Source organism: Giraffa tippelskirchi, chromosome Y (genome assembly GCF_054371585.1).
Source record: "Giraffa tippelskirchi isolate mGirTip1 chromosome Y, T2T-mGirTip1v1.2.pri, whole genome shotgun sequence".
NCBI lineage: Eukaryota > Metazoa > Chordata > Mammalia > Artiodactyla > Giraffidae > Giraffa > Giraffa tippelskirchi.
The window spans coordinates 9583676-9610176 of record NC_137290.1 but is presented as its reverse complement, the minus strand read 5'-3'; the positions used below and the strand labels follow the sequence as shown (position 1 = coordinate 9610176).

Here is a 26501-nt window from a genome sequence, read left to right as displayed (position 1 = left end):
GTGATCACTCACCTAGAGCCAGACATCCTGGAATGTGGAGTCAAGTGGGCCTTAGAAAGCATCACCACGAACAAAGCTAGTGGAGATGATGAGATGATGGAATTCCAGTTGAGCTATTTCAAATCCTGAAAGATGATGTGAAAGTGCTACACTCAATATGCCAGCAAATCTGGAAAACTCAGCAGTGGCCACAGGACTGGAAAAGGACACTTTTCATTCCATTCCCAAGAAAGGCAATGCCAAAGAATGCTCAAACTATCACACAAATGCACTCATCTCACAGATTAGTAAAATAATGCTCAAAATTCTCCAAGCCAGGCTTCAGCAATACGTGAACCATGAACTTCCAGATGTTCAAGCTGGTTTTAGAAAAGGCAGAGGAACCAGAGATCAAATTGCCAATATCCGCTGGATCACTGAACAAGCAAGAGAGTTCCAAAAAACCTTCTACCTCTGCTTTATTGATTATGCCAAAGCCTTTGACTGTGTAGATCACAATAAACTGGGAAATTCTTAAAGAGATGGAAATACCAGACCATCTGACCTGTCTCTTGAGAAATCTGTATGCAGGTCAGGAAGCCACAGCTAGAATTGGACACGGAACAACAGACTGGTTCCATATAGGCAAAGGAGTACGTCAAGGCTGTTTATTGTCACCCTGCTTATTTAACTTATATGCAGAGTCTATCATGAGAAATGCTGGGCTAGAAGAAACACAAGCTGGAATCAAGATTGCCGGGAGAAATATCAATAAGCTCAGATATGCAGATGACACCACCCTTATGGCAGAAAGCGAAGAAGAACAAAAGAGCCTCTTGATGAAAGTGAAAGAGGAGAGTGAAAATGCTGGCCTAAAAGTTAACATTCCAAAAACTAAGATCATGGCATCTGGTCCCATCACTTCATGGGAAATAGATGGGGAAACGGTATAAACAGTGCCAAGACTATTTTTCTGGGTTCCAAAATCACTGCAGATGGTGCCTTCAGCCATGAAATTAAAAGATGCTTACTCCTTGGAAGGAAAGTTATGACCAACCGAGATAGCCTATTTAAAAGCAGAGACATTACTTTGCCAACAAAGGTCCAACTAGTCAAGGCTATGTTTTTCCCAGAAGTCATGTATGGATATGAGAGTTGGATGGTGAAGAAACCTGAGTGTCGAAGAATTGATGCTTCTGAACTGTGGTGTTGGAGAAGACTCTTGAGAGTCCCTTGGCCTGCAAGAAGATCCAACCAGTCCATCCTAAAGGAGATCAGTCCTGGGTGTTCATTGCAAGGACTGGTGTTGAAGCTGAAACGCCAATATTTGGCCACCTCATGTGAAGATTTGACTCACTGGAAAAGACCCTGATGCTGGGAAGGACTGGGGGCAGGAGGAGAAAGGGATGACGGAGGATGAGATGGCTGGATGGCATCACCGACTTGATGGACATGGGTTTGGGTAGACTCTTGGAGTTGGTGATGGACAGGGAGGCCTGGCGTGCTGCGATTCATGGGGTCGCAAAGATCGGACACGACTGAGCAACTGAACTGAACTCTACCAGAAGATAATTCATTATTTATATGACATTCATATTTAAACAGGTGCCCTGTATTCTACCTGCAGCTCCTGATTCAGGGGTTATTTAACCTCCAGTGTTGTCAGCTTTCCCCTCATGAAAACGAGGACTCTAAATGATTAAACATGAAAATTAAGTATAATTACATACACACACAAACTCAGAACACTCTGGTAATGTAGAGTCAAACCTCTTCCTTTAAGGCTTTTAAAGAATCCTTTGACCCACCGCAGACTCTCACACATTAAGTGTGCAAAAGCCAGGTGCAGAAGTGGGAACAGTCGACTAGTTACACACACCGAAAATTGTTAGTGATACACATTTTCACATGCAGACTGTGGAAACCAGGGCTTCATGACACAAACACACCTGCAGACAAGTCCAGGGAAATTCAGAAACCCCTACCACTCAGGTGGGCAGGCCTGCTTCTCAGAACTGAGCACACTCCTCACAGGCAGTCCTAAACACACACACACACACACACACACACACACACACACACACACACACACACACACTCCAGACAGGCACACACACACACACACACACTCCAGACAGGCACACACACACACACACACACTCCAGACAGACACACACACACACACACACACACACACACACACACACACCCTCCAGACAGGCACAAAGGCAGACCCACAGACTGAAGGGACCCCTCACCCTCCCCAACACAACTTCCCTCTGGTGGACACCCAGGCCCACCCTCAGCCTCGCTCCGGCACCTCCCCCAGGGGCTGCCCCTCAAAATCGGGCGCTCCCAGCCCCCACCTGCAGTCATGCAGGTGCACAGAACCACCGGAGGCGCAAAGGCTGTTTCCCATGTGCCCTTCTCATCTGCAAGCCTCTGATGCATCTCAGCGCACCTGCAAACACGTCCAGAGGGCCTGCCTTGTTCCCTACCCGTCAAAGTGCCCCCCAGACTCCCCACAACACCCCCACGGCATCACTTCCCGAGGTCTACTTGGCTCATTTGCTCCCTCACCCCTGACACCCAGCTGGCTTCCCAGGTTGACAGCAGCCCCGGTACCTCCTCCTCCTCCATCAAATTGCAAAGTCCCCGGGTCTGCCCCTCCCGCCCCCAAAACCTCGGGACCAGAAAGCAAGGTCTGTCACTGTTTCCCCATCTATTTCCCATGAAGTGATGGGACCGGATGCCATGATCTTTGTTTTTGGAATGTTGAATTTGAAGCCAACGTTGTCCCTCTCCTCTTCCACTTTCATCAAGAGGCTCTGTAGTTCCTCTTTGCTTTCTGCCATAAGGGTGTTGTTATCCGCTTATCTGAGGTTACTGATATCTCTCCCGGCAATCTTGATTTCAGCTTGTGCTTCATCCAGCCCGGTATTTCGCATGATGTACTCTCCATATAAGTTAATGAAGCAGTGTGGCTATATACATCCTTGACGTATTGCTTTCCCAGTTTTGAACCAGTTCCTTTTCCCATGTCTGGCTCTAACTACTGTTTCTTGACCTGTATACAGATTTCTCAGGAGGCAGGTCAGATAGTCTGGTATTCCCATCTCCTGAAGACTTTCCCACAGTTTGTTGTGATCCCCACAGTCAAAGGCTTTAGCATAGTCAATGAAGCAGAAGTACATATTTTCTGGAGTTCTCTTGCTTTTTCTATGATCCAACAGATGTCAGCAATTTGATCTCTGCTTCCTCTGCCTTTTCGGAATCCAGCTTGAACATGCGGAAGTTCTCAGTTCATGTAGTGCTGAAGCCTAGCTTGGAGAATTTTGAGCATTACTTTGCTAGTGTGTGAGTTGAGTGCGATTGTGTGGTAGTTTGAACACTCTTTGACTTTGCCTTTCTTTGGGATTGGAATGGAAACTGACCTTTTCCAGTCCTGAGGCCACTGCTGAGCTTCCCAAATTTGCTGGCATATTGAGTGCAGCACTATCAGAGCATCATCCTTTAGGATTTGTAATAACTCAGTAAGAGGGAGTAGTAGTCCTAAACTTGTGCTTAGAGTGTGAAGAAATTCCACACAGGTAGAAACACACGTATGTGTTAATAGCATGTGTATTGGACTCAAACACAAAATATCTTTTACAGTGTGCCTCAGGGTCACGGTAGTTCAAGAGTTTCCCTCCTTTTTCTAACCATTCTCACACCCTCAGCCATATTGATTTCAGTTTGGCCTCCAATCATTTTGGGGCCAGTCACCTTTTTTGGCCAGGGTGTGTGGCAGGTATTTTGGAATCCTGGGCCATCAGGCCTGTGTCGCAGCTGCCCCTCTTTTGCCCAAAAGCATCCCAGAAGGTGCCTACGGATGAGTGTGGCTGTGTCAACATGCCCTCATTTACACAAACAGGCTCTGGGCTGGATGGTCATAGTCTGCCCACCTCTGACCTGGAGAATTTTCTGTACCAGCCCCTGCAGTACATAAAACCAAGCTGCTCTCTGGCAAAAGGACAGTTTGTGAAGAAAAGTGAACAGATAAAATGCTTTAAAGAAAGAACTATTTTATGAACATTTGAATCCTATGAATTGAAAGAATGTAATACACAAACAGGCACATAGTGCGGAATTTGGCAGAAAATTTAAAATGGTAGTGTTTTAAAAAAGCTCCTCTGAGCCGTGTGTTTCTCTCCAATAAATTGGGGATCATATTAGCTCGTATTTCACAGGGCTCTGGTGACAGGTCCATGAGAGCATCTCCGTAAAGTGCTCAGCACCATGTGGGACAGGCGGAAGATCTCAGGACATATTACCATTTATCTATCATCAGCAGTCGCCGACTGGTTAATCTGGCCCAGGCAGAGGAGGTGTCCTGTGGGCAGGGCACTGGCCACCGTGAGACTCAGAGTGCCCAGAGGGCCCTGCATGGACCGAAGAGTCCCCAAGATCCACCGATGAGATGCTCCATGAGACTGTGCTCCTTCAGGCTCTCCCAGCAGCAAGCCCACAGCCTCACTTTCTGGGGCTACAGTGTGGGATCATTCTGATAATCTAAGAGACCTACAGGGTTTCCCTGGTGGCTCGTTGGTGAAGAATCTGCCTGCAGTGCAGGAGACGCAGGAGTCACGGGTTCCATCCCTGGATCAGGAAGATCCCTGGGGAAGGAAATGGCAACCCACTCCAGTATTCTTGCCTGGAAAATTCCATAGACAGAGGAGCCTGGCGGGCTACAGTCCATGGGGTCGCAAAGAGTTGGACACGGCTGAGCGCTCAGCACAGCACAAGCGGTCTAAGCCAGTCCTGACACAGATCCTTTAGTGACCACGGAAATGCTCTGTATCTGCGGCGTCCAGTGCGGTAGCCAGTGGCCACGTGGGGCCGCTGAAATGTCCTGGATTCCTTTACACTGAAGGATCCGCAGGAAGCTATTGTGCTGGAGGCAAGAAAACTAAACCTGGATCCCTCTCCAATGCAATTCTGTGGTCACTGAAATGTCTGTGTCATGGTTGGTTTCCTGGGTACTTTCCTTCTGTCAGGTGTGGTGCTGAGCACTGGACATGGACGAGCTCAAGTAACCCTCACCCGAGTCCTATGAAATAGGAACTAAAATGACACCCAATTTGTAGGAAAGTACCCAGGCTGATGAAAACTGTTTTTAAAGGTGGTTGTTTCAAATTTTGCACATATATCAAGAATATATTATTATTTTCATATTACACTTCACAGGATTAAAGTTTTCATACACTATGTTTTTTACAAAAAGCATATCTGTTCACATTTCTGCCAAAACTGCACTTTTTACTTAGAAAAGCACTACAGTCTTTAATGCAGATGTCCATGCAACATAACCAACATGAACCTTGCAATGACGGGTGCATGTGATCGCGTGGACCCCTTTTGCAAAAATTCCTTATAAACAGATCTCCTACCGACCTGTTTGCAGCAGTTCCTCACCACTCTCTGAGAGGCTGTCAACTGGGCTATAAATCCCCCAGATAAAATGGGAACTCACAGCGCACATGTTGTGCGTTTTCACCTCAGTGAACACCTTCTATGGATTTTGTGGTGGTGGTTGTTAACTGGCACTATTGTGGCTACACATACGTGCTACACACAATATTCCAAGTATTTCTGCAGCATCTGAAGAGGTAAATGAAGGGAGTGTTGGAAGGTCTAGGTGTCGAAAGAGGCTTTTTGACTCACAATTGTGTGACCGTCTGGGAATCTCCCCCCATGCACCTCTGTGAGGTGGATACCATGAAGGTTAAGGGCATAGACTCTGGAGGCAGCCTGCTCCAGAGGGTTTGAAAGTTGGCTTGACTCCTTCAGATCTGTGTGACCTGAAGCAAGTGACGTGGACTCTCTGTTCTCTTATCTCAGAAAGAGGGAGAATAATAGAATGCAACTAAGGGAATCAAAATGTGTAAAGACATCAGCTCAGTGCCTCCCACATGGACGGTGCTCTAAATATTCTAAATATCTGTGTAAAACGGGAGGAGATCCTAGTCAGTGGGAGAGAGATACAGAACTAAAGAATAACTTTATTCACTCCTGGATTCAGCACAGCCTGGTGGCTGGGGATAAATCATAACAGATCAACATAAACATGAAACATAACAGATCTCGTCAGTGGTGGAAACCGTAGCCATTCTCCTTTGCTATAAAAGGGCTTCCCTGATGGCTCAGTGGGTAAAGAATCTGCCTGCAATGCAGGAGACACAAGAGATGCACGTCCAATCCCTGGGTCGGGAAGATCCCCTGGAGAAGGGGATGGCAGCCCACTCTACTATTGTTGCCTGGAAAAACCCATGGACAGAGGAGCCTGGTGGGCTACAGTCCACGGGGTCGCGGAGTTGCACAGACACAAGGTAAGTACAGACACTTAGGTAAGTACAGACACAACTTTCCTCTAGTGATGGCAGCTATTAGGTGACACAGGATTGCCGAGCTAGGGACTACACTTCCCAGCATCCGTTACAACTGCATGTCGCCATGTGACCCGCTCTGGCCAACGAGAGGTGAGGAACACTGATCTGGGCTTCTTGTAGGAGTCGCCCTTTGAAGGACTGAAGCATGTCTTCCCCTCTTCTCATCCCCCTACTTTCCCTGGAACCAGAAGCTGGACTGAGTGTAGGGGGTGAGCCCCCTCCAGACACGTGGCACAGAGCACCAAGGTCAAAGGACCCTGGCTGCCCAACTCCACAGAGCTGCACCGCCCCAGCCCTGGGAGTTTCACACACAGACCACAGCCTTGGGAGAGACAGCAAGTTGGGTTCATTGAAGCCGCCATATTGGGGGTTTCACATGACAGTAGCCCAGCATGCATGATAGGGGGGCATGCGGGCGGCCTAGAGCGGGAGGCCGGGGGGACCTCAGGTTTCAGGAGATGTAGAGGACGTTGAGACCGCACAGGGGACACTCCCAGGCCTGGATCTCCTGATACTTTGCACGAGGCTTCGAAGGGGAGGTGTACTTCGAGCCAGCTCTCGAACTTCCAGGAGAAGGTTGCGAGTCAAACTCGGAGTCGCTCGAATCCATGTAGAAGGTGAAGCAAAAACCCAGCTGGAAGGAAAGAAAGACCACAGAGAGGAGAGAGAAGAACTTTAGTGCCCAGGGGGAGAGGGCTCCCCCCCTTAGTTTGAGGAGCTGAGCATAGACTTCAGGGGCGACCCACCTGGGGTTGAATTCCTTCTTCGCCCAGTACAGCTGGGGATCCTGAGGCAGATAACCTGACCCTCCCTGGCCTCAGTTTGCATTTCTGTATAATGGACTATAAGTAACCGATCCCTCACAGAGGTGCATAAGGACTGAACAAAGTAATCCAAAAATGGATCATTAAATGTAACAAAGTTTGCCGCTTTGTGAGAGCTGGAAAGCCGTCAGCTGTGACAATGTTTGCTTTGCTGATTTTCTTAAAACCACCTGCTTTCCTAAGAAATTAAACACTTCTTCCCAACAGAAAGCTTCACCCACAGTGCTGGCAGTATTGAAGGTGTAGTAATTTCTGGGAGGACTACTATTTCCATCCCGCGGTTTTTGAGCATTTAGGACGCTTCAGCCTGAATGACATGTCAGGTCCCATTTAATCCTCACGAGGTGGCCTCTGATCTTATTTCTCCATCCTGCAGATGAGGAAATAGGGCTAGGGAGGCCCTGGTAAGCGTTCCCACTCTGACATTTGATCAGACGTATAGGTTGGGAGCATGCGGCACTCAGGATTAGAAGTGAGTACATAACCTTCTTGATTCTCCAGACAAGGATACGGGAGCGGGTTGCCATGCCCTCCTCCAGGGGATCCTCCCAACCCAGGGATCAAACCTGTGTCTCCTGTACTGGCAGATGGGTTCTTTACCACTGGCACCACCTGGGAAGCCCATTTTTCCAGGTAAGCGTGGCACAGATGTGAACTCATTTCATTGTCCTAGTAATCCCATGTGGGGTTCCTACTGCCCTGTTTCACAAATGAGGAAACTGAGCCACAGAGGAGTTCAGGAACTGGTCCCAGGTCCCACAAGCTGGTAGTGGCTGAAGCTGGGTTTGAACCCAGCGCTGAGACCCTGGAGTTGGGGCCCTTAGCCTCAGAGGGCTGGGATGCCAGCTGGGAGGCTTGGGGTGGGCAGGACAGCGTTCCCTCCACACGGTGCCCTCACCTCTGCAGAACCGTCCTTCTCCTGTTCCCAGGTTATCAGCCCTTCCCACTTGGGACATTTGGGGTCCAGATCCTTCTTGCGATGGGTAGGGCAGGGGTGTCCTGAGCATTGCAGAAATGCTAAGCAGCATTCCTGGCCACTGGATGCCATTAGCACAACCTCTTCAATTGTCACAAACAAAAATGTTTCCAGACATTGAAGGCGTCCCCTGAGGGGCAAACCGCCTCTGGAGGAGAATCACCACCTCATCCCTTCCTTGTTTTCTCCAGGTTTGGGGAAAGGGAGGGATCGCCTTCCCATTGCATTCCCATGGTCAGCTGACTTGGCCTGGGGCCATTAGGGTCCTGCATCACCTCAGTTCATGACTGGTTCTGTGGAGGACACAGGTGAGCAAGGGCCTGGAAGGCACAGTCAGAATTCTCTCTGCTTCTAGGTTATTTAGTGCATCTACAAGTGTCTCTCCAATGAGTCCCTATTAGAAAGGGGAAAGTCAGATATTATTCAGCAAAGAACGGGGACAAGCATCTTGGCCCAATGGCTCAAAATTCACATCACCAGTGATGGCGCACAGACCTCATGTGCATCAAAATGTGATGTTCTGAGAAGGACACGGCATCACTTAGGTGGTGCTCCAGAGATCAGAGCTTATCCTGAATTTCATTCATAGGGAGATGGCCAAAAATGCAACCAATAAACCACAATATGGGATGGGGGTGACTCTGGACTTCAAAATGCCTTCATAAAAGGCAAACAAGGCTTAGGAGACTGTCTAGCGTAAAGAAAACTACAGATACGTTACTAAGTACAACCCCTGCATACACAACTAGACCTAGTGTTGGAGGGAAAAGATGCCAAATGGACAGTATGGAGCATATTACTAATATCAAAACCGATACAGGGATAAGATGAAGTGTGTGTCAGGGCTGAATGCAGGAAGGTGACCACAGCCCCACCCTTAAATAACAGAATATTGCATTTCTCAGGCGATACACACTTAGGTATATTATGTGTAGATATACTGCAATAAATATACATATATATTACATTTTGTTAAAGAAAATACATAAACAGAGAAAATGTTAGCGATTTGTGAATTTGGGTGATCTTTACACCGTCTGTGACTCTCACGTTCTTTTCCAATGTGATTTCTAAGGAGTCCTTCCCAGGAGTGCTACAGGCACTAATAGGAAAGACATTCTCGCAGGCATGTGACACAGGGCCTCCCCTCACCCCTCCTCACGGCTGCCCCTGGTTCTCACCAGGGTCCCTCCAGGCTCCCTTCTGGCCTGTTAAGAAGCCCAGAGACAGAGCAGATGCCTCGTTGGCCAAGGGTGAGTCACGTGCCCAGCCCAGGTACAATCACAGGGAACCTTGGCACCGCCGGCTCTGATTGGTCGGGGCGGACCTGGAGCAGGTCTGAGGATGGGATCAGATCCATCCAAAGAGCATGGAGACACGTGGTCTCCCCGGAAAAGTCAAAGTGGTTAGTAGGAAAAAGAAGAATGGTACCCAGGTAGACAAGGCCATGCTTGCCTCCACAGGAGGGACCGTTCCCGAATTCATTCCTTCATTTAATCAGCCCGTGTGTATACAGAGCCTGACACCGGTTACACCTGATCTAGACAGGGGATGTGTCACTGAACAACATGGGGGTTCCTGCTGGCATCCTCCCCCTGAACTACTCTCCTAAGGGAGACAGATTAGGAGCAAATAGATACACAGTGTAATCTCAAGTAGCAGTAATAGTGCTGAAGAAACTCAGCAAGGCAAGGCATCGGGGAGGCAGTGTCAAGGGCGGCTTCATGAAGGAGGTGACACAGGAGCAGAGGTTGGAATCAGCAAAGAGAAGGAGGCAGGAAAGAGGGCAGCACCCTCAAGGAAAACCATCCCCTCCACAGGAAGGGGTCCCATCTGGGACGGCGGAGGGGCACAGGGCACCCAGGCAGCCAAGGGTCTCTGCTGGGCGGAGAGGCTGGCCGATAAGCCTGACCTCTCAGGCCCAGGGTTCTCTGGGCAAAGGAGAAAACAACTAGACCCACCATGCCACACGTCGGCGCCCGTTTGGCTGACACTCTTGCGTTCTTTCCGGTGGGCCCCCTTTGCTGACTGGTAGTGCTCTCAAAAGGCAGGGCTGAGCGAGGAAGAAAGAGGCATGAGGCTATCTCACCCGCTGAGGCTTGAGAAACTCGATAATAATAAGATGCTCATCAGGAAACCAGTGAAGACGGCTAATACCTGTGGAGTACCTGTTATGTGTCAGGTGTGCTTTTAAGTGTTTTGCAGGCATTAGCTTGTTTGGCTGTTCATAATAACTCTCTGAGATGGGCACTGTATTCCTCCAACTTTAGCAATAAGGAAACAGAGAGCTTAGGACCCTTGTGGGAGTTTGCACAGCAGTGCCTGCAGAGATGCATGAAGTTGCATCCTGAAGGTCCCCAGGGAACAGACAGGGCTTGTCAGTGAGTGGAGAGGCTAGAGTTAGACAACAGGAGCTCTGGAGATAGTGACGCCCTGGGGCGCCCGTGCCCAGGAGGAAGGCACAGCTGATACACAGGTGCCAGTGGGGCACGTCTCTCCAGAAAACACTCGGGTTTCCTCGAAGAAGACAGACATGTCGATTTGGAGTCAAAGTTCCTGCTATTTCAAAGCTGCGCACAAATCCATCTATTTCCTTACACACTCCTCCACTCCTGGCCTCTCTCTGGAGGAGCATCCAGGCCACCTGTGCAAACGTCCCCTCGGACACTGCCATCTCCCTTTCTAAACATATGGTCCTGGATCCACTCCCCTGTGTAATGTGACCCAAGTAGAGTCCTGTTTCTACTTGCATATATTGTCATCATCAAACACTGGGAATAACCCAAATGGCCACCTGCACGAACCTGGTTAAGCTTCCCTGATGGCTCAGTGGTAAAGAATCTGCCTGCCAGTGCAGGAGACACAGGAGACCTGGGTTCAATCCCTGGATCCAGGAAGATCCCTGGGAGAAGGAAATGGGAACCCACCCCAGTATTCTTGCCTGGAGGATTCCATGGACAGAGGACCTTGGCAGGGTTACAGTCTGAAGGGTAGCAAAGAGTCGGACATGACCGAAGCAACTGAGCACACACACATAGCACAGAGAGACTGTGGAATCCCAGGCAGCTGGAACACAAACCAGGCATCCTGAGGGGGAGAGCCCTCGAGATGGACAGGGGGCACAGTGCTTAAGGTCAAAGACCCCCAGGCCAGATGGCCAGGGTTCCGATCCCACTGTGAGCTGATGATTCACACTTGTCACTCTTCAGATTTCCCATCTGAAAAGGCGGTAATTCCTGTCCCTCCCTCACTGTGAAGCATGGGTGACTGGATGTGTGGAAAGACTTGGGACTGTGACTGGAAGATTCTCAGTGTCAGATCAGAACTAAATGAAACAAGACCCAGTATGAATGAAAGTGGCATGTGTGGTATGCACCCGTATATCAGACATAAATACACAGTAACAGATACATACACATCCTTGTCTCCATGAGTGAGCATAGAACATTCTAGAAAACTGGACAAGGAGCTAGAAAGTAGCTATGTCTGGGGAAGGAACTACAAAGCTGAGCGACGGAGAGGCATGCCTGTTGTTTTGTGTGATGGTTATAGGCTCTGACAGATTTGATAAAATACGTGGGGAAAGCCACGGTGGATTCCGGCAATATCTGGCGTACCATCATCACGTCAGCTACCATGACTGGGTGTCCCCAGGCCCCCCCCCTCCTTAAGAGGAGCCAGTGGGAGATACTTGGGGTTGGGGCCAGTCTTCAGGGTCATCCCTTCCCCATCAGCCTTTCCCTGAGGCCTTCCCCACTCCTGCCTGCCCACAGTTTCCGCCCCACGTGTGTCTCACCTCGTCTCTGTGGAGGCCTGGTCTGCACCTCCTCCCTTTCCTGGCCCCTGCTGGTGTTCAGAGGCAGCATGGTGACTCCACTGCTGCTCCCTGTGAACAGGAGAGACAGCAGTCAGTGCCTGGGTGGCAGAGCCAGGGGGCCCGGGTGTGAACCCAGAGGTCGGGTGCACTCAGACAGCTCCATCCCCTCCGCATGTCTCCAGGTCCCCAACATCCAAGGAACCAAGGGGACGTGTTGACAATGCCTCCCTCCTGGTTCTGTCCAAAGCCCAGCATGTGATCTGGGGAGACCGGTTGTCATGGAGCCTGGCAAGGACAGGGGCAGGGCTCGTGGTACCTGGGACTTACCCCCTCTAAAACTAGAAAACCTGTGACATAAAGTGCTGGGGACAGGAAGCTGCAGCTTGGCTAAGTGGGAATCAAAAGGGCCTCAGGAGTCTGGCATACAGCAGGCACTCAGTAATTGCACTCCTGGGGCATTCCCAGGGCTGTCTTTCAGCTCCTTCCCAGGGCTACCAGGCAGTCTGACCGAGGGGTTCAGACAGGCCCTCCCCTCCCTGTCCTCGGGGCCATCCAGGTCCACATCAGGACTGTGGTCAATGGGAGGGGCTGAGCCCCAGACCCCTCAGCACAGCCCGGGGGAGGGGCCGGCCCTGCAGGGAGGCTTCTCTGCACAGGCTCAGTGTGGGGTCATCACCTCCGGCCAGCATTGCCCTGGGCAGGACTTGGGCCAGCGTGTCTGGGGGTGAGAACTGGGGGGATTCCAGCCTGCCAGTCACTAGCTGAGAGAGCTCAAGGTTTACCAACAGCACAAGAAAGCACAGCACACTGAGATTTGAGTTTCAGACACACAGATCGTTTTTTAGAATAACTATCTCCAAACACTGCATGGGTCGTGTCCTACATGACATAAAAATTCATTTTGTGTTTATTCTGCTAAACTGTGTTTCAGTATTGGCATGTCCCATGGACTACTTTCCATGTACTTGTACTAAAAGGTAATTCATTCTTCAACTGAAATTTCAATTTAAGTATTTACCATGTGTTTTACCTGGGATGCCCCAGTTTGGGGGTATTTAACCTCTTGTGCTGTCAGCTTTCCCATCCACAAAATGAGCAGAATGATGAAACGTGAGGATTACATAGAATTAAATGCATGTCAAGTGTTGAGAACACAGTCTGACCCAGACTCAGGCAGTCCCGTGTCGGATCCAACTCTATCGCTGTTGGTGGCGGGGGTGGGTCAGGAGGCCTCCCCTCCACCGTCTCCTACGCACCTTCCCTGGATCACTGTCTCTAACCCTGGGACCCTCCAGCCTGACCTCTGACCTCTGATCTCTCCCTCATCAGTCCAGGGCCTCGTTCTGGGCCAGGTTGTCTGGGGGAGAGAAACCCTGCGGGAGGGAAAAGGCCCCTGGGTCACCAAGCAGCTGAGGCACAGGGACAAGGTGCTGGTCAGTAGGGCATGTGGGCTTCAGAACTGGGGCAGCCCTCCAGGACCCTCAGAGCTGGGACAACCCCCCAGGAACGGGGAGACCCCCTCGGGTCCTCTCACGCACTCTGGCTCTCCATGACGTGCTCCAAGCATCTGGGGCACCAGGTGCACCCAGAAGTTTATTGGAAAGAACCGAGAGCCGCAGGCAGACACACTGCCCTGCAGCCCCAGAGGGGAAGACATAAGAGCTGTGTGCCCACCGTCCCCTCCGGCTGAGCCTGGCCCCCCAGCCCCGGGGCCTCCCCCGGAGGCCGCCCCTCTGACACAAGCTGCCCTGTGCCCACCGTCCCCGCCCACTGACCCCGGCCCACCTGGGCCTGGCCCCTCCCCCAGAGGCTGCCCCTCAGAGAGGCACCCTGACCCCCAAAACCAGACACGACCCCCCAAAGTCCCTGGAGGTCGCCAAGCCCATTTCCGACGGCTGTAGTTAGCAGCACATCATCACAGCCATCCTCCGAGGACCTCCATATGCCTCCAGAAGTTTCTCTGTCCCTATTTGTCCCAACAGGCTCCCCCCAGAGACAATTTCTCAGTCTTCTCTTTGGTCAGGGCTGTGCCTGGACCTGTGATTCCCACCTGACCTCTCCTGTGTCCTGCACAAAGTCCCACCTCCTCCCCCAAACTAACAAGTCCACAGGTCTGTCCCTTGCGCTCCCTAAAACCTGGGGACCAGGACCCAGCTCCCCCTCCGCTGTCCTGCGGGTGGTCACCGCCATCCCCTCTTGCAGATACCCCAGCCTCCTCTGACCACTGCAGTCGTGGCTCCTCCTGGTGACCCCAGAAACACTCAGACTTGGGAGGGGCCGGGAGGCTCAGAAGGTGAGATGGCCCTCAGGGAGGCCTGGTTCCTCAAGGGGCGCCACCGCCCGCCCCATTGGGTCTCAGTGGCCTCCAAGTCGCGCCCCTGCACCCCACTCCCCAGGAGGCCCCCGCACATCCTCCCCGGGTGCCCCTACCCCATGCTCCCCGCGGAGACCCCGCAGCACCATCCTGCCTGAACATGAAAGTTGGAGACCCTTCAGGACCGTGGCCAAGGAACTGATCTTGAGACTATCATTGCGACCTGGGTCTTCCACCCTGGGCGTAGGCGGGATGGGGCCCCAGTGCCTTTGCTTGACGCCCGGACAGGGCTGGCTCTGGGGATGCCCGCGGAGCCTGTGGACAAACGCAAGAGAATGAATGCGGCTGGGTTGCCCAGTCACACAAGGCCCCCGTCCCCGAACCAACCCCCAGATATTAAGTCAAGAGGTTAACAGGGTCTCTGACACCCGCATGGGCGTCAGAATGTTCACCGCAATTCCGTTATTCGTGGGGAGGGTCCCGGGCCTCTTCCTCCAGGAAGACCCCCAGCCTGCCAGCATCACTGTCCCTCCTATGAGCTGTCCCTACTGGACCTCAGCGCCTGGCCCCTCGCCCAGCGCCCCTCCCCCACTGTGGGGCCAGGCCTTCCTGGGAAAGGCACAGAGGCTCAAGCTTCAGAGACCCAGGGGTGGGGGTTCTGAAGGATTACACACACACAGTGACTCCCTCCCGCGAGCTGACCCCCTGCCGGGGACTCACAGGGGGACACTCTCAACAACTCCCAGCCACACCCCTGGCCCCAGAGTCCCACGTGTGCAAATAAAGACACACTTTGCACTTGTAGATCCTGAAACACACGCAAATGGGCAGTAACACATCGTGAGGTTGAGGAACGCTCAGGCACGCATGCGTGCATACACACACACACACACAGACGTGCAGATACACACAGCTTCAAAAACTGGGCACTTCCAGGCACACACACTCAGGACACACATATTTGCACAATTCAATCTGAAAGGACACTCTATGGGACACCCAGACCACCTCTGTCTGACACCCCAGGCTCAACCCCCAGTCTCACCTGGGGACCCATCCCCCAGAGGCTTCCCCTCTCAGACCACCCCCACCCCTGCCCGCAGGTTCACTAGCCTTTACACTCTCTCCAGATGGTGTTTTTAAACATCAGAATCACTGCTTTGGACTTACAGGCTTGGTAAACAGTGAAACCTACTAGGAAATCAAATCACACAGATAAGCAGAGAGAAACCCTGGCGTGTCTCTCTCAGACACCCTCGGAGACACCCAGCCGTGCACACGGACACACACATACCCACACCCACACCGCAGTCACAGACATTCCTGGAAAATCAGAGTCACCCCTTCAGCTCGCGGGCCTTTTGGAAACGCTAAGACCCGCTCACAGATCCACACACACAAACGTTCAGGTTTAGGTTCCTGGAGCTTGAAAGAGCAGACAATCCGGGCAGATACACACACAGACACACGCATGTACGGACTTGCAGAAACACCTATTTTCAAACAGACACTTTGGACACGGGGACATAAAGACACAGACGCCTTGGCAGACACGTTTGCAAAGCCGGAATCGGCCTCCAGACACAGGATCGCCTAGGGCTGGACCCGGGGGCCGACGCCCGGTCTCCCCCAGAGGTCGCCCCCCTCAGATGCGCGTCCCCGGCGCGCTCCAGGCACCCGCCGGCCGCAGGCGCGGGCGCGGAGACACACGAGGCTCCATAACGCTCCGGCAAGCACGCTTCTCGCCAGCTTGCTCTGGTGCCCCCGAAAGGCTCCGGAGGGGTTGCACGCCCCTCCGCACTCCCCCAGACCCCCGTCTAGGCTCCCCCGAGTCAGCCTCCTGAGCTGCCTCCGGCCTTTCCGGAAGGAGGCCCCGGCCCTGCCGCCTCCCCAGAGCGCCTCGTCCCCCACGGGAGCCGCGCGGCCCGCAGACCCGCGCTCCTACCTCCTGGCGTCTTCGGGCCGGGCGCCTGCTCCTCTTGCACCTGCCCAGGGAGGAGGCCCAGCCAGGCCTTCACCCACAAGGCCCAGTCCTCCCTGCCCTCCAGCCTCCTCGGAGCCCTCGGACCACGAATCGCCCGCCTCGCGCCTCAGAAGGGTCTGAGGACTGCGGCCGCCCTCGGGGAGCCGCGGGCTCCTCGGGGGGCTCCTCGGCGCGCGCGCCCGCGCCCCGCCGCCGGAACGCACCCGCACCTCCTGGCGGGCCGCCTCCGCCCTCCCCGCGGCGACCCCGCAGCGCCAGCCCGCGGCCCGCCGCCCGCCGCCCTTCGCTCGCCGCCCCGCACTGCACACTCGCCCGGATGGCGCAGACCCTTCGGAGCCCCGGCAGCGACTCGGCTCTGGGCTGCCCAGAGGCACAGAGTCGGGGCGGGCCGGCCCCGGGCCGCTTCCTGGCGTCCCGCGGGGGCGGTGAGGGCGGTGGGTTCCCGGAAAACCCTCTTGGGGACACCCTGGACAAAAGCACGGAAGGAGCGGCTCCAGACCAACGACCCCGCCCGGGCCCACAGGGACTCAGATCGGGTGGGTACAACAGTGCCCAAAACAGACAGCAAGTGCTAGTGCTGGCTGTGGTTTTATTACCAGGGTTGGAGGGTTGGAAATGTTGCTCTCATACCTGCTCTGTGAGCCCAGCGTCCCTGGAATATTGTCTCCCTGGCGGGGGATCCACCTGGGCCCCCCGCCCCCAGCGCCCCTTCCCCTCCCCGACCTCGACCCAGCCTGGGCCCAGGTCTTCCAGGAGGCAGGTGGGGTTGACAGGGAAGAACCAAGAACCGTGTTATACTGCCGGGCCCAGGTCTTCCAGGAGGCAGGTGGGGTTGACAGGGAAGAACCAAGAACCGTGTTATACTGCCGAGCCGCGGAGACCCAAGGGTCTGGATGCCTGGGGGTCGGGGGGGTGGCACTGATGTCTGGGACCTGGGGGCCTGCCCTGTGCCTACTTCAGATACACAGTGACCCCCAAGGCACACCCACACACTCACTGCTGCTCACAGTGGCCTACTCTCAAACCCCCAAGATGTATTTCTCCTCCATGGACCAGAATCTCCTCCCCTCTTTTTTGATATGCAGATAATTAGAATGAGGAAGTTATCTTGGGTATTGACCATGAAGTAGGCACCAACCCAGTGTCTTTACACCTGTCGATCCCCTTAATGCTCACGACCACGTGGCCAATTCTGTTATTCTGTCTCTTTCTGAGATAAGAAAACAGAGGCACAGAGTTCCTGTCGCTTGCTTCAGGTCACACAGATCATAAGGAGCCAAGCCAGGATTCAAATCCAAGGAGGCTGACTCTAGAGACTGTGCCAACAGGACTTAGCAGTTAAACAACAACAACAAGCCTCTGTATCAGACTCCTTTGGTGGCAAGCAACAGACACCCTGATTCAGGGCCTTTGCACTGGCTGTTTCCTCCCCCTGCAGCGCCCTTCCCCCAGGGTTTTTCTGTTGTTGATTCAATCAGCATCTTTTCCAGTTCTTCCTTGCATGCAGGTATTGTTGACTTCACCGCTTATGAGATATTTATGACAGTTCTTTGGTGCTGGCTGACTTTAAGATTATCACCAGTTTCCAGGCCTCTGTTACTTAGGAAAGCACCCACTCATTTCTGAGAAGTCAAATGATCACCCATGAGCTTCAGCACTTCAACAATTTAGAAGATTATAGAGCGAGTTTTCTCTTTAAGATAATACATGCATTTCACAAGAATCCCAAGTGGTAACAAGGTGTATTCATTAAAACAAACAAACAAAAAGCCTCTCTCTCTCTACCTTCTACTTTTGAAGTTTTAATTTTGTGGATATTTATAATCTATTCATCTTGAGAAATTTCTTTCAAAAGTTTTGCCTTCAAAAACCAGATTCCAGGGGTACAAGCACATATCCTTCCGACTGATTAAAGGAAAAGCAGGAGAGTTGGTGAGGCGGTGAAACCCCTGGAACTCTTGTGCATTGTTATGGAAGTGTGAATTGGTGCTGCTCTTTAGAAGAGAAAACTGGTGGTTGGCATAACTGCACATATGCACGTCCAACCCCAACAACGCCATTCTTGGGTATATTCCCAGTAGAAATGCGTATTAAGCTAACAGAAGGGGTGTACGAAGATGTTTCACGATACCTCTCACACTGTTGGTGGGAATATAAACTGGTGCCGTTACTCTAGAGAACAGTGTGGAGGTTCCTTACAAACTAAAAATAAAGCTATCGTATGAGCCAGCAATCCCACTCCCAGGCATGTACCTGAAGAAAACTCTACTAGGAAAAGACCCATGCATCCCTATGTTCAGAGCAGCACTGTTTACAACAGCCAAGACATGGAAGAAACCTCAGGGTCCATCAGCAGACGAACGGATGAAGAAGATGTGGTACATATACACAACGGAGTATCACTAAGCCATCAAAAAGAATGAAATTATGCCATTTGCAGCAACATGGATAGACCTCGAGATTATCATACCGAGAGAAGTCAGGCAGAGAAACACAAATACCTTATAATATAACATATAGATGGAATCTCATAAAAATGAACTTAGAAGAAACAGAAACAGACTTGCAGACATAGAAAACACACTTATACTTACTGAAAGGGAAAGGGGTTGGGGAAGGGATAAATTAGGCCTTTGGGATTAGCAGATACAAACTGCTATATACAAAACTACATAAGGTCCTGCTGCATAGTCCAGGGAGCTCTATCTGATATCCTGTAATGAAAACCAATCTGAACATTCATATTTCTATCCGAATCACTTTGCTGTGCACCAGAAACTAATACAACATTGTCGTAAATCCACTATACTTCTATGAAACAAAACCAAAAATTAACTCATGTATATACACGTGCTGTCGCTTCGGTATCACTAAGCCATCAAAAAGAATGAAATTATGCCATTTGCAGCAACATGGATAGACCTAGAGATTATCATACCGAGTGAAGACAGGCAGAGAAAGACAAATACCTTATGATATAACTTATAGATGGAAATTCATACAAATGGATTTAGGAAACAGAAACAGACTCGCAGACATAGGAAACACACTTATACTTACTGAAAGGGAAAGGGATTGGGGAAGGGATAAATTAGGCCTTTGGGATTAGCAGATACAAACTGCTATATACAAAAATACATAAGGTCCTGCTGCATAGCCCAGGGAGCTCTATCTAGTATCCTGTAATGAAAACCAATCTGAAAAATCCTACATACTTTTATCTGAATCACTTTGCTCTGCCCCAAAAACTAATACAACACCGTAAATCCACTATACTTCTATAAAACAAAAACAGAAATGAACTCATTATATATATATATATATATATATATATATATATGTGCTGTTGCTTCGGCAGTGTCTGCTCTTTGTGACCCTATGGACTGCAGCTTGCCAGTATATATAGGCTTCCCTCATGTCTCAGACAACAAAGAATCTGCCTGCAAATCTATAGGTTAACTCATGTATATATCCGTTCAGTTGAGTCTAGTCACTCAGGCATGTCCAGCTCTTCGCAACCCCACAGACTGTAGCACGCCAGGCCTCCCAGTCCACCACCAACTCCCAGGGTTGACTCAAAGTCACGTCCATCCAGTTGATGATGCCATCCAACCATCTCATCCTCTGTCATCCCATTCTCCTCACACTTTCAATCTTTCCCAGCATCAGGGTCTTTTCAAATGAGTCAGTTATTCACATCATGTGGCCAAAGTATTGGAGTTTCAGCTTCAGCATCAGTGTTTCCAATGAATCATATATACACACACACACACATATATATATATATATATATATATATGTAAACCTTACATATATACCTGCACATGTATAAAGAATGTTCCTAACAGGTCCATTCGTAATAGTCCCAAAGTGCCAGCTACCCAAATGCCCACAGAATTTCTCAGCTTTTGTGCTGGGAATCCATTTGTTTAAGGTCTGATGAGAGTCCATCCTTAAGGGTAAGGACCAGCCTCAACACACAGGCCAGGCGGGGTGTGTTTCGGCAAGTGTGTGCCCAATCCAAAAGAGTGTCATTTGCAACCATCTTGGGGGTTTTGTGAGTAGGCCATTGTGAGCAGCAGTGAGTGTGTGGGTGTTTGGGAGAGGGGTGACTGCGTGCCTGGGGGTCACTGTGCATTTGGTGATTCTGCAGTGTGGGACCCCAGCCCCCGGCCCTTCCTATCCCCACCCCCAGGCATCCAGGCCCTTGTGTCTCCGAAGCTTGGCAGTATAACATGGTTTTCCCCTGTCAACCCCACTTCTGGCCTCCTGGAAGACCTGGGCCCGGGCAGGGACAAGGTAGGGGAGGGGAGGGATGAGGGTGGGGCCCAGGGGGAACCCCCCGCCAGGGAGACAGTGATGCCAGGACGTTAGGCTCACAGAGTGGGTGTGAGGCCAGAATTTCCAGTCCTCCAACCCTGATAACAACAAACTTGTTTCAGGCAGTTTTAACCGCTCGATCTGAGAAACCGTGTGGAGTGGGGGTGTTCGGGGGTTGTGAGCCGCTCCTTCCCCGCTTTTGTCCTTGTGGTCCCCAGGCACCTTTTAGGAAAATGGTCCCTTTTCCTAAAAGGTGCCCTTTTCCTAAATAATTGAAGCAGATGTACAATGAGTATCAGTTCAGTTCAGTTCAGTCGCTCAGTCGTGTCCGACTCTTTGCGACCCCATGAATTGCAGCACGCCAGGCCTCCCTGTCAATCACCAGCTCCCAGAGTCCACCCAAACCCATGTCCATCGAGTCGGTGCAATGCATATAAGGGAGGCCAAAAAGATGCTATTTTAGTGAGTTCGAGTTTGCTCAAACTTATGTCCACTGAGTCGGTGATGCCATCCAACCGTCTCATCCTCTGCTGTCCCCTTCTCCTCCCGCCCTCAATCTTTCCCAGCATCAGGGTCTTTTCCAGTGAGTCAGTTCTTCCCATCAGGTGTCCAAAGTATTGGAGCATCAGCTTCAGCATCAGTCCTTCCAATGAATATTCAGGGTTGATTTCCTTTAGCATAGACTGGTTTTGTCTCCTTGTGTTAAGGGGTCTCTCAGGAGTCGTCTTCAGCACCATGTATGAGACCTCGGCAAACTGTTTAACCTCTGTGCCTCAGTTTTTCTATCTGTGAAAGGGGGAATGATAAAATGGGTCCTGCCTCCTGGGGTGGTTCGGAGAATTAAGTGTGTCATGTGCAAAGAACTCACTCCGGTTGGTATCTGGCTTTCAAGAACCAATATTTATCTTTCAAACATTTTTAAAAATGTGGACCATTTTTTAAATTTTTTATTGAATTTGTTTTACAATATAAGTTCTCTTTTATTGTTTTTTTTTTTTTTTTTGGAACAACGCATGTGGGGTTTTATCTCCCCGAACAGTGATTGAACCTGCACCCCTGCATTGGAAGGGGCAGTCTTAAGAAACGATATTTAAATCCTCGTTATCATTCTGCTGATGTAGTATCAGGTTAACCCATGTATGAGCCGGAATGGCTTCCCTAGATCTCAATATGTGAAAACTTCTTTATTTCCAAAAGCCACAAGGAAAATGTCAGGCCTGTGACGCTGAGTTTCTGGATCCCTCCCCTGTCCTGGGGCTACCCATGTGGCCCAGTGGTGAAGCATCTGCCTGCCAGTGCAGGAGATATAAGTTTGATCGCTGGGTCAGGAAGAATCCTGGAGGAGGAAATGGCAACCCACTCCAGTATTCTCGCCTGGAGAATCCCCTGGACAGGGGAGCCTGGTGGCTACAGCCCTCGAGGTCTCAAAAAGTCAGAGGCCTCTCAGCATGCCCACACACACACACAAAAAGGAAACCAAAATCAGCCATCCTCTGTAACATAGGCAGGACTGAATTAAAGATTAGTATGGCTAGGCTCCTAAAAAACAAACAAAAAGAAACAGACAGACAAAACCACACATGCGTGATTTGTCGTCCCTGGAAGTCTGAAAATCTAATATCTGCAGAGGCTGGGCAAAGACACCCAGCGAATTATTAGTGAATTAGTGAATCCAGCCAATTGATAGAACAGGGAGTGATGGGGGCCCTGGAGAAACGGAATCTGTTGCAATGAGGCGGCCGCTCCAAGCTCCTGCCAACTGGTGGTGGTGGACCAAGCCCTGCCAGATTCTCTGATACTTTTCAAGAGAAACCAAATTCCAAGTTGTTATTTAAACTTCTTGACTTGGCAGTTAACTCAACTATCAAGGGCTTCTCAGGTGGTGGTAAAGAACCTGCCAAGGGCTTCTCAGGTGGTGGTAAAGAACCTGCCCGCCAATGCGGGAAGACAAAAGAGACTCGGGTCCATTCCCTGGGTTGGGAAGATCCTAACCAACCAGAGGGAAGAAGAAAAGGAAATGGCACTGTGCATGTCAAATACCCACCTCCAAGGCTCAATCCTAGCCCAGCCACGAACCAGCTGTGTGATGTTAGGCAAGTTGCTTAACCTCTCTGTGCTTTGGTTTCTTTATCTGCAACATGTAGGAATAACAATGTCCCCTCACCCACCATAGAATTGTCATCCTGCTGCTGCTGCTAAGGCGCTCAGTCGTGTCCAACTCATGGACCTCAGCTTACCAGGATCCCCCGTCCCTGGGATTCTCCATGCAAGAACACTGGAGTGGGTTGCCGTTCCCTTCTCCAATGCATGAAATTGAAAAGTGAAAGTGAAGTCGCTCAGTCCTGCCCGACTCTTAGAGAGCCTGTGGACTGCAGCCCGCCAGGCTCCTCCGTCCATGAGATTTTCCAGGCAAGAGTACTGGAGTGGGGTGCCATCGCCTTCTCTGAGAATCATGAGGATTAAGTAAAGTTAGTACAGGTGTAACTGTGAGAATTGTGCCTGGTATGTAAAACCCTGTGTCTCTACTGCTTTCTCCAAATGGGTGAGTCTGTGTTTCTCAGAACTGTGTGGGACGGTCTCTTCATGGATATAAATAACAATGCTGCAAACATCATGATTGGGGACTTCCCTGGGGGTCCAGTCGTGAAGAATCCGCCTGCCATTGCCGGGGGCCCAGGTTCGATCCCTGGTCTGGGAAGATTCCACATGCTGCAGGGCAGCTGAGCCCGTGCGCCAGCCGCGACTGCTGAGCCCGTGTGCTCTAACTACTGAAGCCTGTGGACTCTGGAGCCTGTGCTATGCAACAGAGAAGCCGCCGCCATGAGAACGCCACACATCGCAACCCCAGGATAGCCCCCGTTCGCTGCAGCTCGAGAAGGCCCTTGTGCAGTAACGAAGACCCCGTGCAGCCAAAAGCAAATACATAACTTAAAAAGCATCACAATCTGAAGCAGTGGAGAGGAGCAGACACCCTGGGTTTGAGCCATCGGCCAACGCGACACATCAGCTCGGCCGCTGACTGGCATGGAAGCATCGCTTCGGGGGTAGGATGAGATTTTAGCAACTGCCTCTCCATGAGCACTGCCCGCAGTATTTCCATCCTGCCGTCTCACAGCTCTGGCTGACATGACTCCACTCATGGGGATCTCACGTAGAACAGTGCTTATTCAGACAAGGATGGCCATGCTCCCCTAAAAGGGATCTGTGGCACCATCTGGGGACACTTTTGGGTAGAGACAGGGGATGTTGGTCAACCTCCTGCAGTGCACAGGACCACCCCCCAGCAAAGACGGATCCAGCTCCCATGCAACAGAAGCACCAAGCTGGCCGCTTTGACCCCTCAGTCTGGAATCCCTGATGCTGCATCAGCAGAGTGACAACGAGGATTTAAATATCCTTTCCTAAGAATTCCCCTTCCCATGTAGGGGGTGCAGGTTCAAGGCCTGGTCAGGGAGATAAAATCCCACATGCCTTGTGACCAAAAAAAAACCCATAAAACAGAACCAATATTGTAAAAAAACAAAAACAAAAACAAAAACCTCAATAAAAATGGTCCACATTTAGAAAATCTTTAAAAAAATAAATAAACATTGCTTCCTGAGAGCCAGATACCAGCCTGAGTGAGTGCTTTTCCATATGAGACACTTAATTCTCCCAACCACCCCAGGAGGCAGGACCCATTTTTTCATTCCCCCTTTTCACAGATAGAGAAATGAGGCACAGAGGTTAAACAATTTGCCGAGGTCTCATACATGGTTCTGAAGACGACTCCTGAGAGTCCCCTGAACAGCAAGGAGACCAAACCAGTCCCTCCTAAAGGAAATCAATCCTGAATATTCATTAGAAGGACTGACGCTGAAGCTGACGCTCCAATACTTTGGTCACGTGATGCGAAGTACTGACTCACTGGAAAAAGACCCTGATGCTGGGGAAGATTGAGGGCAGGAGGAGAAGCGGAAAACAGAGGATGAGATGGTTGCATGGCATCACTGACTCAATGGACATGAGTCTGAGCAAACTCGAACTAACTAAAATAGCATCTTTTTGGTCTCCCTTATATGCATTGTACATCTGCTTCAATTATTCAGGAAAAGGGCACCTTGACCAGAAATAATGTCCATGTTAAAAATAAAGATTAAGGACCCTCCTTCTGGGTCACCAGTGTTTGTTCTTCTTTGATAGGAAGACTCCCTTCCCAGGTGCCAGGTCCACACTGACTCGATATGTATGTGCTGGTCTCTCTTTTAACACTGAAGAAATATAACCCCCCTGACTCATTTAATGTTTTTGTTCTGTTGTTTTGCAGTGGCTGAGTTATGTCTGACTCACTGTGACATCATGGACCGCAGCACACTAGGATTCCCTGTCCGCCATCTTCCCGAGTTTGCCTAAACTCACGTCCATCGAGTTGGTGATGCCATCCAACCATCTCATCCTCTGTCGCCCCCTTCTCCTCCCGCCTTCCATCTTTCCCAGCATCAGGGTCTTTTCCAGAGAGTCGGTTGTTCACATCAGGTGGCCAAAGTATTGGAGATTCTGCTTCAGTCCTTCCAATGAATACTGAGGGTTGATTTCCTTTAGGATTGACTAGTTTGATCTTCTTGCGATCCAAGGGACTCTCACGAGTCTTCTCCAGCAACACAGTTCAAAAGTTATCAATTCCTCAGCACTCAACCTTCTGGCAGCCTTTGTTCTGACAATACATAAAACTGTGCTGAAAACTTGGAGCAGCTTGTCAGAATAATCTGGGAAGTTGACTTTCAGGTTGGCCATGTTTGCCTTATAGAAATCAACACTTTTTTCTATCGTAAGTAAACACAACTCTTCTCTCTTCTTATTATAGACTACTATTATTTTCATTGGTGCTGCTTGGCATACACAGCAGGATATCCGAAAAGCCTACCTGAGTTCACCTGGAGTCTACTTTGGACCAGTGCTCGGTACCAAGCTCGGGGCCGTTGAGCCCCTTCGGCATCACAGCGCCCTCAGGTGACTCTGTGAGTTTTCCCTTGTATCTGTCGCTCAGTTGTTAAGTCGTGTCCGACTCTTTGCGACCCCATGGACTGCAGCACGCCAGGCTTCCCTGTCCTTCACTATCTCCCAGAGTTTGCTCAATCTCATGTCTGTTCAGTCGATGATGACATTCAACCCCCTCCTGTGCAGTCACCTCCTTCTCCTCCTGCAACATCTGGATCTCCTTATATTAAGTGATGGTCCACTGAAGAGAGAGACGGTCCTTTTTTCTAGGCAAAGGACCTAGGCGGAAGTTCCAGGTAGGAAGGCCTGGAATTTTGGTGTGAACCGGGTTGGCGTTTTTTTTTTTGTTTGTTTTTTAATGTGGCTTAAAACAGGAAATCTAATTTTTGATTTGCATTCTATAATAGCATGAAACTAAAAGAAAGCAGGAGACAGTGCTACCCAGTGAGGCGCCACCCTCTGGAGCACCGGCTGGCTTCTACAATTGGTAGGGAGAACTAAGATCCCGTAGGTCATGTGGTATGGCCAATCCTGCCCCACCCCACAAGAAAAACCAAAGCCCAAGTAAACAAACGACGAAGCCTATGGTCAACTGATCCAAACCAGTCTTCTGTCTGAAAGGCTGAAGTGGGCCAGGTATCATGCCAGTGGGTCCTGTACTTCTTCCCTCTTTCAGGGTCCCCCCTGGAGGAGACCTGAGAATCAGATGGCCTGGTCCCAGCACTGGAACCAGAGTGAGAGGAGATTCAAAACTGAGGCTGGGGGCAGGGTATGGGGGTAGTATTTATAAGTTGTGTCTATACCTGTGCTCACATACTTAATGCTATGCTTTTCCTGCATTTTCCTTCGGAGAATCTGTGGCCCCCACCTGCCTCTGGAAGC

At 50.7% G+C, this 26501-nt stretch overlaps 1 protein-coding gene across 1 annotated transcript; it reads right to left on the bottom strand.

Annotated features, from left to right (window-relative positions):
• Positions 1-6000: 6000 nt before the first annotated feature.
• LOC145537678 (uncharacterized) lies at positions 6001-25617 on the bottom strand. Its single transcript, XM_081568530.1, has 5 exons — positions 25587-25617; positions 16284-16728; positions 14493-14653; positions 12004-12093; positions 6001-7041 (listed from the first exon to the last, which is right to left on the bottom strand). Exons 1-5 carry the CDS (start codon positions 25615-25617, stop codon positions 6992-6994), a joined length of 777 nt encoding a protein of 258 aa, XP_081424656.1. The 3' UTR covers positions 6001-6991.
• Positions 25618-26501: the final 884 nt, after the last annotated feature.